Source organism: Salvelinus namaycush, chromosome 15 (genome assembly GCF_016432855.1).
Source record: "Salvelinus namaycush isolate Seneca chromosome 15, SaNama_1.0, whole genome shotgun sequence".
Taxonomy (NCBI): domain Eukaryota; kingdom Metazoa; phylum Chordata; class Actinopteri; order Salmoniformes; family Salmonidae; genus Salvelinus; species Salvelinus namaycush.
The window spans coordinates 27,450,046-27,467,242 of NC_052321.1; the positions used below are offsets into that span (position 1 = coordinate 27,450,046).

General features: G+C 41.6%; 1 protein-coding gene across 1 annotated transcript in view; it reads left to right on the forward strand.

Annotated features, from left to right (window-relative positions):
- The window catches only part of LOC120060394 (syntaxin-binding protein 6-like), a 98,761-nt gene that overhangs the window by 11,820 nt on the left and 69,744 nt on the right, over positions 1–17,197 (forward strand). Inside the window, exon 2 of the mRNA XM_039009683.1 lies at positions 5,535–5,751. Coding sequence (XP_038865611.1) covers positions 5,598–5,751 — 154 coding nt within the window. The 5' untranslated portion in view covers positions 5,535–5,597. The remainder of the gene's footprint in view (positions 1–5,534; positions 5,752–17,197) is intronic.

The following is a 17,197-nucleotide window of genomic DNA, read 5'->3' on the forward strand; positions in this document are numbered from 1 at the left end:
ATGGTAGCAAAAACTAACTAGCAGAAATTGTTAACAAGTTAGAAATTATTTAACACACTTTGCTGTAGGCTACTATTTACTAGTTGACAAAAAATCATGTATGTTATATACAATATATTCACCCCACCCAGTATTGTAATCAAAACTTACCAGAAAGCATGTAGTCCTTGGCTCAGACAGTGTAGTAGTGTGGCCTCAAGAGCTTCTCATTAGTGTGCAAGATCTTGAGAATCAGCTGTGCATGTGATGGAAGAGTGCACTGCACATGTGATAAAAGAATGCACTTTTATGAGCATGGCATAATTTTTTGGAATGTAGTATTATTGTTATTATTATTTGTATTTTATTTTTCTCCCCAATTTCGTGATATCCAATGGTAGTTACAGTCTTGTCCCATCGCTGCAACTCCCGTACGGACTCTGTAGAGGCGAAGGTCGAGAGCCATGCGTCCTCCGAAACACGACCCTGCCAAGCCGCACTGCTTCTTGACACACTGCTCATTTAACGCCAATGTGTCGGAGGAAACACCATACACCTGGCGACTGAAGTCAGCTTGCAGGCGCCCGGCCTGCCACAAGGAGTTGCTAGAGCACGATGGGACAAGGACATCCCGACAATGCAGTGCCATAGACCACTGCGCCACTCGGGAGGCCCCTACATGGCCTTATTTCTATTACAGCATATTGGATGACTGTCATTCATATTTCATTCACCCAGCTCAATGTAACATCAATAGGTTTAGGCTACTACATGTTCATGATACTATACCCATCATGAGGTTCTACAACCTAGTCTTCGAATGAAAGTTTACAACGTGGGTGCACAGGTCGAGAGAGAAATTTGAGTAGCAAGGTGACAGACGGTGACACATTCAATACCATCTTGCACACACTTGCCTGCATCTAGCTGATCTAGGGTTTAATCATTAGTCCAACAATTGGAAACAAGAGTTTCTATTGGACAAATTCAGATATGTTTATCCCTGTTCTGTCTGCTTACGTTAAACATTTTTCAACAGAATCGCCGATATGAATACACCCCTGATCACCCGCACACACACTTCACTTTAATAGCAACCACATATAAACCACATGATCACTTTGCTTGTTGTATATTTCCTTCTCGCATCTACACGCACTCCTCCTCTCACCTTTTCTCTTCGCTTGTGGACTTCAGTGCCCAACACAACAGCTGTCTGTGACCAGGCGAAAAACCTTTCCAAGCCAAACCTTCATACTATAACCAATAACCGCTACACACAGCTTACATCGTTGTCACCATATTAGCTAGTCATAGTCAACATAGCTACTAGAACTAACGTGTTAGTAAACTCACTACAATCATGCAGTACAGCAAACAGTTAAGCAGTTACACTTGTGGCCCCGGTGGCAATAAATGTAATAAAACCAAAAGTTTACCTTGACTTGGAAGAGTTCCAGTGTTGGGTAGCCTTAGCCAGCTAGCTAACATAGCATCCCTCTCTGTTTGAGCCGGCTGTTTGTGTAGGCTAAACTAGCTAGCTGCATTTGCTAGCTGTGTAAGTGAAAAAATACAATGGTCTTGCTTCATTTCTAAAGAAATTAATTTGTTCAAAACTGTTCAACTTTTGTCTTTCTGTCTCTTGAGTCAACTATACACCCCATTTCATGCACTGCAGTGCTAGCTAGTTGTAGGTTATGCTTTCAGTACAAGATTAATTCTCTGATGCTTTGATTGGGTAGACATGACAGTTCATGCTGCAAGAGCTCTCATAGGTTGGAGGGCACCCTCCTGAAGTTGTCATAATTCCTGTGTAAGTATGGAAGGGGGTGAGAACCATGAGCCTCCTAGATTTTGTATTGAAGTCAATGTACTCAGAGGAGGACAGAAGCTAGCTGTCCTCCGGCTACCCCATGGTGCTACCCCAGGGAGTGCTGTTGAGGCATCAAGTGTGTTTTTATCAATTTGTTGACGTGAATATGTAGAATAGTTTTATCATTTTTTAAATTTTACTTTTACATTTAACTATTGACATTTTTATGAAATTCACTGAGGAGGATGGTCCTCCCTTTCCTCCTCTGGGGAGCCTCCACTGGTGTATGCACATGTCTGTAGATTTAGGTGTTGGATGTTTTAAACATTACAAGGAAAGACACTTTTGTTGGCTAATTGCTCTCAAAGAACTCTTGGCTTGTATGGTGTTTACTCTGAGATAGACAATTTGTTTAGAGCCTCATCTGCTGATGTTTTGAAATGCCATTTGCTGAGCTGGATTGTTTTACTGTTTGGTTTTTAGGACAGTTAAATTGTGCCCTGTGGATAGGTGTACCTAGCAGTAGAAACAGTTACTGTGCCAATGCTTAGAACTAAATCTCGCCAGATGCAGCACCATTCATGATTCAGAAATCAAAATGTCTGAAAGTAAACAATCCTGGCTTTTCTGGATGGAATCTCGATGTCTCTTGACGTTTCATATTACCTGTTGTATTTATTGTTCTCAAAGACCAGAATGTTTTTCTAGCTGGACTGTTGAAGATGAAGAGATGGGTGTTCAGTGTTTCCTCTATCTCAGAGCTTCAGATAAGTGTTTGGCAGTTGAGGAGGAGAAACAAGGAAACAAAATAGTTCCACAGAAACATAATCCGCAGCGTTGGAAGCTTAACCTTGATGTACAGTAGTTTGCTTATCTGGTTTAATAAGTCAACTGTTCTTCCTCCATCAAAACTACAAAAAGCTGTTAGTGTTTTCCCTACAATTAATTAGTCTTGGCAACGCTTCTAACGCTGCGGATTATGTTTCTGTGGAACTATTTTGTTTCCTTGCTTCTCCTCCTCAACTGCCAAACACTTATTTGAAGCTCAATGCAGTGTGAAAAACAGTTATTTTGGGCCTGCTTATTAGAAATCCAAATTGACGATGGCAGTGTTGCTATGCCTCCTGAGTCGCCTAATTCATGTAGCATTTGTTGTGACGGACAGTTATATTTTTGTATCACCAGTGCACCACCTCCGTGTGTGTGTCTGGCTGAGACAATGATTAAACGCCATAGTTCTCTGGAGAGCATTTGGACACAATTAAACGCTGTTGTTTATGACTGCGTCCTCCATTAATGTAACCACAATTGCACTGCCTCAGCACTGCTTTCTCTGACACGATCAGCAAAGCACATTGTGTTTGAGGACCTGGGTGTTCCGTCTCATTCGATGACGAGCTGCCAGTTTATAATGTGAACAAAGTTACATTTAAAAGATATATTTCAAGTAATGTCAAATGTGATGACTGTTCAATGGCAATGAGATGTTTCTGAAAAGTTTCCTAACTGAAGTCATTAAAATTTTGCAGCAGATGTTGGAGGGAACATTGCCTGTGTAATATTAAGAGAGATGTCGATATTTGCACCACTCCACTGAAACGATGGCCTGTCTTCCATATTGGAGGCGGTCACTCATTCTGTCATTACATTTTTTTATAGGGCCATTTATTTTGGGGAGCAGAATGTTTCTGAAATGAGATTGGAGTGGTCTTTCTGACGCTGGGGACTGGAAAAGCACAAAGCAGTCAGATGTAATGGCCATTTTTCTTTTATTTCTTCCGGGACTGATCTCTCACTGCTTTCGCAATGTGATTTTTGGGTATGTGATTTCTTCTGACATGTAACAAAGACATTGTTTCTACCAGTGTGTCTTTTCCTCCCTTCATAATAAGAATAATTCAGTGATATGGGCTGGACTGATTGATTTAGGCTAGAATGTTCTGGAGAAAGTTTGCATTGACAATGCATGATTTATGTGAAAGTGAGAGCTACAGGTAACTGCCAAAATAATGGAAACACTTAAGTAAATGAGGGATACAAAGTATATTGAAAGCAGGTGCTTCCAGACAGGTGTAGTTCCTGAGTTAATCAAGCAATTAGCATCCTATCGTGCTTAGGGTCAATTGTAAAAATGCTGGGCAGGCAATTATTTTGATCATTGTTTTGGCTACAATGGCTATGCCCCAACAAGATGACAATGCCCCCATCCACAGGGTACGAGTGGTCACTGAATGGTTTGATGAGCATGAACATAATGTCAACCATATGCCATGACTGACTCAGTCACCAGATCTCAACCCAATTGAACACTTATGGGAGATTCTGGAGCGGCACCTGAGACAGCGTTTTCGGGGTCACCTTATTTTTTTCATTGTGAAGATAGATTTTTTTGCAGCTGCAGAGTTTTAAAACCGCCTATCACTCGAATGTTGTTGTATTAAATCAATGCATGCGCAAGCACTCTCGCAGTCTTCCTCAATTAGATTCAAATTGCATCCAAAGTAGATCATCCTGTTCAAGATTGATATATGCATATATATATATAGATGTCCTCGCTTACCTCTTTCAGGTAATACATTCAATGCAGTATTAGCCTTCTATTTAGCTAATTAATGATGGGTTATGCATAATAAGCTTCTAACTTATAGCCTCTGTCTCTTGCGCAATACACACACACCTGTGCTCCTCTGGCCTCTCTCCTTAAAAAAAGCTCCTTAGCTCTTGGAGTCCCATGCAAGAAAAGCTAGACTAGAATAGCTTGCCGGACATTTTTTTAGTGTATTTCTCATAGCAATAGACTATTCAAAGAGGGATGCAAGCTCTTGTTTGCTGAATGTTAAATACAGCAGCCAATAGAACTCACGGGTCATTTAAAAGAAGAGCGAACGCGCGATGGCGGTAGGCTAATGCATTTATTTATTCAGACCCATAACCATTCAATCTTCATGAAGAGAAGTGAAAGCCATCAATCTAATTATAGTCCTATTATACAAGCATGTCATTAGAATAATGAAGATGAGGACAACAAAACTTATTTAACTGTTGTGAGGAAAGAATGAAGCAACAATAGAAGAGGTAGGCTATAACATTAGGGGAAATATTATAAAATGTATATATGAGTCAGCCTCCTAATACAAATAGGCCCTATTATATTTTAAAATCAAATTCTCTAGCCTATACTTTTAACTTTGTAGGCCGTATGTAATGCACCAGAATCCGCATTTGACGCACCAGAAAGTTCTGTCCCAACTTTATCATGAGTTGGACTGGAATTATGCACCTCCTTCATGTAATACAGTTCACACTCAATAAGATTAGCCTACTGGAGCTTGTTTAATTTATTTACCCAAGAGAGCATATAGCTAGCTACATCTATGGGCTTTTATGTTTTTATGACATGCGTAAAGCCTATACATTTTATGTATTGGACAATCATGTAGACAATCATGTAGGCTTTTTTTGGGCTTGGTTTCATAAAATCTATTTAATAATGTATAGCTTATCAGGCTCAGGAAGCATCAGGCTTGATTTAAAAAATATATATATTTATATGCTTCATATCTTTTTGAATTACACTTCCGGTTTTGGCAGGAAATACTGGGCTACCCGGGAGAAAAGAGATTTATTCTCAGGATGCAACATTTGTAAAATACTGAAAAAATATTAAACCCTATAACCTTACCCCTTCCACCAAAGTCAAACAGTAACACTCACCAATGATCTTATCTCTTTCCATCCACAGAGGAGCGCTGACGACCTCCTCTCCATCTACCCTCTCTCTCTGCGACTCTCCCCCTCCCCCAAGATGAGTGCCAAGTCAGCCATCAACAAGGCGGTGTTCACGCCCCACGATGAGAAGATGCTTGCAGCCGTGCAGGTGAAGAGGAGGACCAAGAAGAAGATCCCCTTCCTGGCTACTGGAGGACAGGGAGACTACATGACCTTCATCTGCCTCTCAGGTACTACAACCCTCATTTTTCACCTTTTTCATTTATTTGTCTTTCCTCTTTTTACCTCCTATCCTTTCCTAGTTGTACCTCTTTTTCTTTCGTTGTTCTGCTATTCCTCTCTTTACAGTCTTGTGTTCCTTTCCTCTCTTCACATCTGTGAGTGCTGGGGCTCCTGGGGCTCCTGTGCGGATGATGACTACTCCAGACTGACAGGTTTCCCTGTAGCATTGTCTGTGGCATGTGGCTATAATGTCCCTGCTATTGACAGGTTTTTTGATGGCAGTGGTATGAGTGTGTGTGTTTATTTGTATGGATGTGTGTGTGTGTTGGTGGCCCGACTAGAGGGTGCTGTGCTGCATCTGATCGAACGTGTGCCCAGAGTGATTATCCTCACTGTCAGTGTTATCAGCCTGGAATTGAGGTAACATGCTAGAGAGACCACAGTCACATTGCAACACACGTCTCCTTCAATTCACCTTCTAATACGCTCTCTGAAGAGCCTGTTTACTGTTGCTGAGCCAATATAGCAAGACCCTTAACCAATTTAGGGTTTAAATGGATGACATTTACTTTGAAATATATACTTTTAAAAAAACTGAAATTGGGTTTAAAATAGTTTCTGAAAGATGTTCTATCCTCTGAAATATTGCACTCTTAATCAGTCATGCTCATTAATATATGTGAGATCGAGAGGAACGGGTACAGAGCATTTTCACTAGGCTAAATTACATTTCTTTAACCCATTCTGCAGTCCTATTAAACCATTCTTTGGCAGCAAATCATATCATCTCAAGGTCTCAACTCATTTAATATGGATAGTGTGGGGAATTGATCTATCAGTTACACGCAATCTTGAAGGCCAGAACTACCTCGCTGGTGCCACCGTGTCAAGACTCAATGTAGTCTCCCAGTAAGTAATTACAACATGGTGCAATATGACAGTTGACACTCTTTTTACCCTGATGTCTCTAGTACTGTACTGCACTCCTCTTCACCAAAATATTTTAATATATTATTATTATAATTATTCTTTTTAGATCTTAGGCACCTTTCTTAGACCTTAAGCACCTACAAATTCGTAACGTGTTGTACGAAGTGGATTTGTAACATATACGAATTGCAAGGAGAAAAATAAATATTGATATATGCAGCCATGCAATCTCCTTAGGTAAACATTGGCAATAGAATGGACTTACTGAAGAGCTCAGTGACTTTCAACGTGGCACCGCCATAAGATGCCACCTTTACAAGTCAGTTAGTCACATTTCTGCCCTGCTAGAGCTGACCCGGTCAACTGTAAGTGCTGTTATTGTGAAGTGGAAATGTCTAGGAGCAACAATGGCTGAGCCGCGAAATGCCACACAAGCTCACAGAACGGGACCGCTGATTGCTGAAAATCGTCTGTCCTCAGTTGCAACACTCACTACTGCGTTCCAAACTTGCATAGTGCCAACTGTAAAGTTTGGTGGAGGAGGAATAATGGGTTGGGGCTGGAGTTTGGGAAAAGCCCTTTCCCGTTTTAGCATGACTATGCCCCCGTGCACAAAGCGAGGTCCATACAGAAATGGTTTGTCGAGATCGGTGTGTAAGAACTTGACTGGCCTGTACAGAGCCCTGACCTCAACCCCATCGAACACCTTTGGAATGAATTGGAACGCTGACTGCGGGGGCCAGGCTTAATCACCCAACATCAGTGCCGACCTCACTAAGGCGCTCGTGGCTGAATGGAAGCCCCCTCAGAAATGGTATAATGCTATTGCGGCTAATTGGAAGTAAATCCCTGCAGCAATGTTCCAACATTTAGTGGAAGAAATAAGAAATGAATGAAGTTGTGCAAAATTGTCAGGGCCCATTTTGGCTTGTGAACACTACTTTCAAAACTACTGGCTGAAATTATTCAAAACCTCCTATAGCGTCACTTTAAATATCACTGTAAATATGTGATACAAAAACTGTGTTGGTGGGATTTGTTGGAGGGGGAAGAAGATGAATCCTCCGTTTGTCCCACTGACTGCTATAATGTGAATGGATGCACATTCACAATTCCATTCTGGGTTCCTTGTACATGTAGCTAGGTCTACTACTACTTCTTGTAAGGGTTGTGCTTTGTGGAGCATCACAGATCCTGTCCCTCTATATGGCTCATCAGCTTGTAGGAGCTGTACACATTCACTACCGACTAGGCCAGGCCTGGGCAATTATTTTCCATGGAGGGCCACATAAGAATATATATTTGCCATCGCGGGCCAGGCTCATATTAAAGGACTATACATCATGTGTATGACTGTGTTGGCAGATATATCTACTGTAAATCACATCCAGATATGCTACATATTTCACTTTTTTAACATGCACAGAAATCAACCACATCCATGTTCTCATTTTGGTAGGTAATTTCATTATTAAACATGCAATGAACTACACGGAGGGAAAAGTACACTGTGCATTCAGCACCACGGACAGAACTCTTGTTATTGGGTATGAACAAAAACACAGAGAGAGAGAGCTCTACATTACATTTAAACTACTCAGTGTGAGTAGATGATGTGTGAGTAAATGATGGGCACTGACTAGAGCGGTGAAGTCGGGTATAGTTTCTGACGTCGTTATGCGCAGGATTGCTAAGAGGTGAGAGTCAGTAAGAGATGATCTGTGCCTTTTTATTTCATCGCTGAACATGTCTGTTCACATACGTAGGTTGACCCAAACAGTACAAACATCTTCTGGGCATGACTCTTAATCTTTGGAAAGTTTTGTTCATCGAGAGATGCATAGAACCTCATCAGTGACATTGTTTTGAATAGTTCTCCAATCACTGCATCAGACTGAAGATTGATAAGCTCAAGTTGCAGGTCAGTGGGAGCGTTATCCACATTGAAGGTGAAAGGAGAGGAAATCAACAGCATGTCATTTTCCAACACTTTGAAATCCTCAAAACAATGAGAGAACTCACTGTTCAAAGCACGCAGCAGCGATGTATACTTCTCCCGCTGGTCATCTGATAGAGAACAGACTAGTAGTGTCGGAAGGTGGGTGAGATTGTTGGCTTCTACTTGGCGGGTAGGGGGAGTAATTTTCCCTTGAAGGCTTTGACAAGGCTGTACATGTGATGTGCAAACTACTTCCCTTGTAGTTTGGAATTAATTTCATTCATGAGGGCCATGATGTCCACGGTGAAGGCAAAATCAGCCAACCATTCTTTATCTTGCAGTTGATACTCAGCAATCTCTGACTTCAGATTGGCACTCCACCAACGTTCAGTCAATAAAATAAACTAACATAACTCAAGTAGCAGATATAGGATATGGTGGAAAGAGTATGTGGCCTTTTCTGTAGTCGACAGGCTGGAGGTAAAATATATGACAATGTAATGAGATGAACACTTTTTACATAATGCAGGTTTCTCCGATCAAATGGCCGAACCTAAATGGACATTATGGAATGGAGGAGTTTCACCCCATTGTCATGATCAGTGGTTTCAAGTTTGAATCCGTAATTCTTTTTGACAAGCTGATCATGGCGAAAAAGAAAATACTTCTGCATTTCCGGCTGTGTAAACACATTGCAAATAGGCTCGCGATAACTCCTGATAAGGTTGGGTAGCTGATATTCAGTGCTTAAATAACCAACTTTATTAGTCATAGGAATCAGGACTAATTAAGCCAGTGCAATGGGCCATGTGGATGGGCATTCATAAAATTCCGTTGTGCTCTGACGTGGTAGGCCGGTGTGGCCTAGCCCGGATGTCGTTTTTTGGTGCTTTACAGACGGTAGGCTTACCACATAGATAGCCATTCATAAAATTATATTTCAGGAAACACTGTAGGCTATACCTCAGTAAGCACGGACCGATGCCTTTTGGCTGTCACTTCCACGGACATTGGTCCAGACAATCTAAACCAATGATAGATGTTTATGTTTGGTTCAGATTTTGTCCGGTCTGGACCAGCCTTGATTTGGTCCAAACATAGACCTCTATAAATTACTTATTTTCAACTTTCATTCAGAACCGAAAATTAACCTGATTTCAACGTCCGGATTTTTTTGTTGTTGAAAATGACGACCAATCGAAAGAACAGCTGACTCTTTGTCGACCACCATTTATGACATTTTTTGTCAGGGACAGCCATACTTCTGTGCGTGCTTGTGTGTGTGGGAAAACCTCAAGGATGCGTTGACAATCCCATGACTGCTGCTCCAGTGGTACAGAACAGTAGGCAGTGAGGCTCAGGGAAATACAGAGGCACTTTTATTATGTAAGAAGCTATTGACACGCCTTTGGTACAGTAAGGCTGCTGTGTTGACATGGCCACCATACTGACCTAGGATCAGTGTGCCCAGAGTGCTCTACTGTACTTCACTTTCTCTGGCCACTGAACGTAGTGTACCGCTACAGCCAGTGACCCCAGGCAAGATGGATGCCGTTCAGATCGGTCCAGTCAGGCCATTACTGGTCTAGTGCCCTACCGCATGTCTTTACTCAAGCAGAGAGTAGAGCATCCTTTCATTCAGACTATGCGAGAGGTCTCTCAAAGAACATTGTCATGAATGGTCTCGTTACGTTTGCATACAATGCACTTTATCATGACATAACCATTATTGAATAGTTTGGTACAGAATGTTACCAAGTAGCCTGATTTTAATTTATTGGTACTCAATGCACAGTGAAAATAAATTACTGCCGATGTTGGTCTTGACAAGGTGTTCTTTACAGCGTACAGCATTGATCTTAAATCAATTCACGCTCAAGGCCATGATTTTGTTCAATTGACCTTCTAGCAACAAGAAAGCTAAAAGTTTAAAGGTGTGTGTTTGTTCACTGAGTGTGAGTTTAGTGGGTGTGAATTGGATGGATGTTCTGTTGTTCTCAGGGAGCTGTGCGGTCGGTGCATTCTTCACTGAACCCTATAGGCCTGGACAAGATGCTGCGACTGCACTTTTCCTTGTTTTCTTTCACTTCTGTCTCGGCAGGAACCACACGAACGCTCGCTGACTTGACTGTTTGGCCAGGAGGGCCAGAACTAGCGAGTGAGTCAGTGTACTCTGGGATCATCAAGTAGAATAGTGTTACTTAAATGACTCTACTACAGGGCATTTCCTGTAGCATTATTTGCTTAAAATCAATGGGCTGGCTATAAAGATTTACTATCGCTGCACTGTCAGTGTTATAGGAATGTATTAAACAGGGTATACACTGTTGGAATAATGGCTGGAAACTCTTGCACTGCTTTTTATAAAATGGACTTGAATTGGTGGAAATGTAGTCAGACATTGGAAGGAAGTTGGGACATAAACAGTGGTACAGTGGATGCTGTTGTTGCTGTGTGTGTGTGTGCGCGCGCTTAATACGCTTGTATAAAAGGACATTGATCTCAGTCTCTCTCTCTCTCACACACACCTAAAGGATAGTGCATCAGGGCTTCGTACTCCGTATGAGAGAAAAGGAAAGTGCTGGCGTAGTGCCAGGAACCCAGGCAGGGCCAAGTCAGTGGGATCAGACTTTGATCACTGTGTTCCCATGTTTGTCTCTCTCCAGTACTGAATCTCAGGGCTTTTACACTGGGCAGGACAGCTAAACAAGTGTTGAAGACTATATTGACATAAAGTACAGTATAAACAAAGGGCAAACTAGCACCTTTGCAGTTTTGGATGTTCTTGTATCATTTTCCCGTTTGTCTGTGTGTCGGAGGCTGGTCAGGGCTTAAGGGAGTTTATGGCAGGAAATGAGGAGCAGGCAGTGATATGGGGCCGTTCCTGTCTTATAATACACAGCAAGACCCTGCTATGTCACACTAACAAATCTGTGTGTTTATGTGCAGGTGTTTTGGTGTGTGTGTGTGTTTGTATTGTAAGTGCTTATGCAGGCGTACGTTTGTGTGTGGGAGCACATGCTTTTGTATGCATGATGTGCTTGTGTGTTCACACCGGTGTGGATGACCATGGTTGCATGTGTAAAGGGTCTCTGTGTGCGTGTGTGTGTCTCTCTGTGTGTGTCGACATTCCAGCAGCCCCAACCCCCTGTAGGTAAATGTGAACCTGAGACATACTCCACCAAGCACAGAAGGCCTGACAAACATGAACGCATTGATCTCGAACTTGAATTGGGACCAATCCGTCACTGATTTTATGAACATTAGCCGCCTCCCCCTTCCAGGTCCCCACCAGTAAGCAGTCAGAACAGATTTGGCTCCTTCTCTCACCCTATTCTACTAAACAGATCAGACTCCGCAACAAAAGCCAAATGGCAATATATCCATTTGGAATATTGAATAGTTTTAGAATGTCGATTTTATGGTAATCACAATACATTGCATTCACATGACGAATACAACTATTCATCACCTTCATAGATGATTGATTATGTAGGGAGATGGATTGGTGTGTAGCCCCACAGGCATATTTGTAGACTAAGCTTCTTAGCTGTAGTGAATAGGTAAGTCAAGAAAGCTGTCTGAACTTAGTTATCAAGTCTGAATCACAGCAGAAATCCTCCCCACCATGATTATGTATTCACATGTGGTTTTGCAGAGAGGTCAGTGTAACCCACACGGTCCAGATGGAACGAGGATGGATGCATATTTATTTAGAGAGATAGATGGAAGGCTTTGACACCATCTGCGCTACAAGATGGATGACAGTGCTTTTAAAGGCAGGTATCCATCAGGGAAAGGTTACACTGAATCTCTCAGCACTTCAAAGTCTCATGTAGTTAACTTAAGAAATATTGGATCATTGTACTTCTCCTCTCTCCTCTGCAACTCTCCCCTAGGTCGTTGCTGTATGAAAAAGTGTTTTCAGTCATCTTACCTCGTGAAAGTAGTCGTGACGAGAAAGTCAAAGATTTGGATTTACATTTCTTTGCCAGGATTTGAAAAAAGTTCCTGAGTGTTTAGCTTGAAATGAAGTCAATGTTCTCAACGTCTTGACAAATAAGTGTTTGTGGAGGTCAGACTTGGTTGGTCTGGTGTTGGTTTTGAGGAATGTTCTGTATTCTTCTCTCAAGGCTGATGATGCGGCAAGCCACTGCAGATTGATGCGGCACTTTGCTTTCAGTATTTACAGAGTGGAGAGAAATAGTGCAGGACTCCCTCAGCCACATCAGCAGGATGGTATGTGGCTGTGTGTAGGACTGTATGTGCCTGTCTGCGTGTGTGTGTGTGCAAGCTAGGCTTGGGCGGTATACCGCATACCGGGTTATTTGGAAAAAGCCATAGGATGGTTTCTCAATACTGTCAATTAGAGGTCGACCGATTAATCGGAATGGCTGATTTAATTAGGGCCGATTTCAAGTTTTCATAACAATCGGAAATCTGTATTTTTGCACACCGATTTGGCCTATTTTTATTTTATTTTATTTTTTACACCTTTATTTGATCTTTATTTAACTAGGCAAGTCAGTTAAGAACATTCTTATTTTCAATGACGGCCTAGGAACGGCCTAGTCCAACGCTCTAACCACCTGATTACATTGCACTCCACGAGGAGCCTGCCTGTTACGCGAATGCAGTAGAAGCCAAGGTAAGTTGCTAGCTAGCATTAAACTTATCTGATAAAAACAATCAATCAATCATAATCACTAGTTAACTACACATGGTTGATGATATTACTAGTTTATCTAGCGTGTCCTGCATTGCATATAATCGATGCGGTGCGTATCGTTGCTCCAATGTGTACCTAACCATAAACATCAATGCCTTTCTTAAAATCAATACACAGAAGTATATATTTTTTAAACCTGCATATTTAGCTAAAAGAAATCCAGGTTAGCAGGCAATATTAACCAGGTGAAATTGTGTCACTTCTCTTGCATTCATTGCACGCAGAGTCAGTGTATATGCAACAGTTTGGGCTGCCTAATTTGCCAGAATTTTACGTAATTATGACATAACATTGAAGGTTGTGCAATGTAACAGGAATATTTAGACTTATGGATGGCACCCGTTAGATAAAATACGGAACGGTTCCGTAGTTCACTGAAAGAATAAACGTCTTGTTTTCGAGATGATAGTTTCCGGATTCAACCATATTAATAACCTAAGGCTCGTATTTCTGTGTATTATTATGTTATAACTAAGTCTATGATTTGATAGAGCAGTCTGACTGAGCGGTGGTAGGCAGCAGCAGGCTCGTAAGCATTCATTCAAACAGCACTTTCCTGCGTTTGCCAGAAGCTCTTCGCTGTGCTTCAAGCCTATCAACTCCCGAGATTAGGCTGGTGTAACCAATATGAAATGGCTAGCTAGTTAGCGGGGTGCGCGCTAATAGCGTTTCAAACATCACTCGCTCTGAGACTTGGAGTAGTTATTCCCCTTGCTCTGCATGGGTAACGCTGCTTCGAGGGTGGCTGTTGTCGTTGTGTTCCTGGTTCGAGCCCAGGTAGGAGCGAGGAGAGGGATGGAAGCTATACTGTTACACTGGCAATACTAAAGTGCCTATAAGAACATCCAATAGTCAAAGGTTAATGAAATACAAATGGTATAGAGAGAAATAGTCCTATAATTCCTATAATAACCTCAACCTAAAACTTCTTACCTGGGAATATTGAAGACTCATGTTAAAAGGAACGACTAGCTTTCATATGTTCTGAGCAAGGAACTTAAACGTTAGCTTTCTTACATGGCACATATTGCACTTTTACTTTCTTCTCCAACACTTTGTTTTTGCATTATTTAAACCAAATTGAACATGTTTCATTATTTGAGGCTAAATTGATTTTATTGATGTATTATATTAAGTTAAAATAAGTGTTCATTCAGTATTGTTGTAATTGTCATTATTACACATACATTTAAAAAATCGGCCAATTAATCGGTATCAGCTTTTTTTGGTCCTCCAATAATCGGTATCGGTATTGGCGTTGAAAAATCATAATCGTTCGACCTCTACTGTCAATACCTTTCTTTGAAGTTTTTCAATACATTTGAATATTTGTAGCTACTTTTTTAAGTTAATACCTGCAGTCAACTTGTGCAATATGTTAGATGAAGCATATTGCGTTCTTCATTTCACCTGTCACATTATGAAGCTTAGCGTAGTTCCCCAGAACAGTCACGTGTTGGTAAATAGCACAACAGGAGGAAGCGGGAGCCGGTGAGTCTATCGTGTTCTATAACTATTGGAGAGTCTACGTTGTGCGGCGCACAAGAGGTGATGAAGTTACACTTGTATGCAATTCACTACTAATATCAGATATCTTATAATGGCTTTCTGCTAGGAGTCAAAGAGCTCTGGATGAGTTATTTTTTCCTGTGCTTCCTATTAGCGTTTTTTTCCTCCTCCATTCTTCTCCCCTCTGCTCAGTGTACACATGCTGCTCTTCCTTTGGAAAAACATTCATCACAACTTTGTTCCTTTAAAAAAAAATCTCATTCACTTTCGCTTGTAAATGTCCACACTCACTGAAAATGACATTCGGTTGCTACTAGCTATGCTTGTATAACTTTATGAGCTGGATATGCCTGTCTGCAATTAGTTTGTTTGTTGTAGCTTATAATTATCGAATTTCGTCGATGTGATTTCACTATTTTATGCTAATTCTGTTAGCGTTCTGGTATTAAAGGCCTTTTCTTGCGTTTTTAGTACCCCCTTGTGTGCCATACCGGTAATACCGTACATCCTGGGATGAGCGAAGGACAGTATGATATGAAAATCTGGATACTGCCCAAGCTTAGTGTGTGCCAATGCCAGTAACTGGGTCTGTAGTTAAATGTGTATGCACCAGTGGTTGCCAACCTTTTTTGAACAGTTGCACAACTTGAAGGGATATAAAATTCTGTGGCACACCTAAAACTTCCCTATGAATTTATTTAGTGGTAATGACCTCCATTTCATCTGGTCCATACTGCAAACCTACTATTTTCTGTGACAAAATTCCATGTCACGTTTATACACTACATGACCAAGAGTATGTGGACACCTGCTCTTCGAACATCTCATTCCAAAATCATGGCCATTAATATTGAGTTGGTCCACCCTTTGCAGCTATAACAGCCTCCACTCTTCTGGGAAGGCTTTCTACTAGATGCTGGACCATTTCTGAGGGGGCTTCCATTCAGCCACGAGCGCCTTAGTGAGGTCGGCACTGATGTTGGGCGATTAGGCCTGGCTCACAATCGGCCTTCCAATGCATCCCAAAAGTGTTCATTGAAGTTGAGGTCAGGTCTCTGTGCAGGCCAGTCAAGTTCTTCCACACTGATCTCAACAAACCATTTCTGTATGGATCTTGCTTTGCACACCTGGGCATTGTCATGCTAAAACAGGAAAGGGCCTTCCCCAAACTGTTGACACAAAGTTGGAAGCAAAGAATCATCTAGAGTGTCATTGTATGCTGTAACGTTAAGATTTCCCTTCACTGGAACTAAGGGGCTAACCATGAAAAACAGCCCCAGACTATTATTCCTCCTCCCCCAGACTTTACAGTTGGCGTTATGCATTGGGGCAGATGGCGCTCCCTTGACATTCGCCAAACCCAGATTTGTCCGTCGGACTGCCTGATGGAGAAGCGTGATTCATCAGTCCAGAGAATGCGTTTCCACTGCCCTAGAGTCCAATGGCGGCGAGCTTAACACCACTCCAGCCGACGCTTGGCATTGCGCATGGTGATGATAGGCTTGTGTGCAGCTGCTCGACCATGGAAACCTATTTCATGAAACTCCCGTAGACCAGTTCTTGTGCTGATGTTGCTTCCAGACCAGAACAATTTGCCGAACTGACTTGTTGAAAAGGTGGCATCCTATGACGGTGCCACTTTGAAAGTCACTGAACTCTTCAGTAAGGCCATTCTACTGCCAAAGTTTGTCACCGGAGATTTGTTCGATTTTATACACCTGTCAGTAACGGTTGTGGCTGAAATAGCCGAATCCACTAATTTGATGACGTGTCCACATACTTGTGTGTGTGTGTGTGTGCTGGTGTGCATGCATAAGACAGTCTCTAGAGAGAGCCAGCTTGTTATGTGTGTGTAATAGAGGATGTTCTATCCAAGCCATCAAACTAACCTCGGTAAAGTCTGACCGGTTCCGCCACATAGCTCCTTTTCACTTAACGGGATTGCAACCATAAGAAGTTAACGGGATGATATGACAACAGCCAGTGAAAGTGCAGGGCGCCAAATTCAAACCAACAGAAATCTCATAATTAAAATTCCTCAGACATACATGTGTCTTATACCATTTTAAATGTAATCTTGTTGTTAATCCCACCAAAGTGTCCGATTTCAAATATGCTTTTCAGCGAAAGCACCACAAACAATTATTTTAGGTCACCACCAAGCCACAGAATAAGCACAGCCATTTTTGCAGCCAAAGATAGCAGTCACAAAAAGCACAAATAGAGATGAAAGTAATCACTAACCTTTGATCTTCATCAGATGACACTCGTAGGACTTCATGTTACACAATACATGTATGTTTTGTTTGATAAAGTTCATATTTATATAAAAAATCTGAGTTTACAT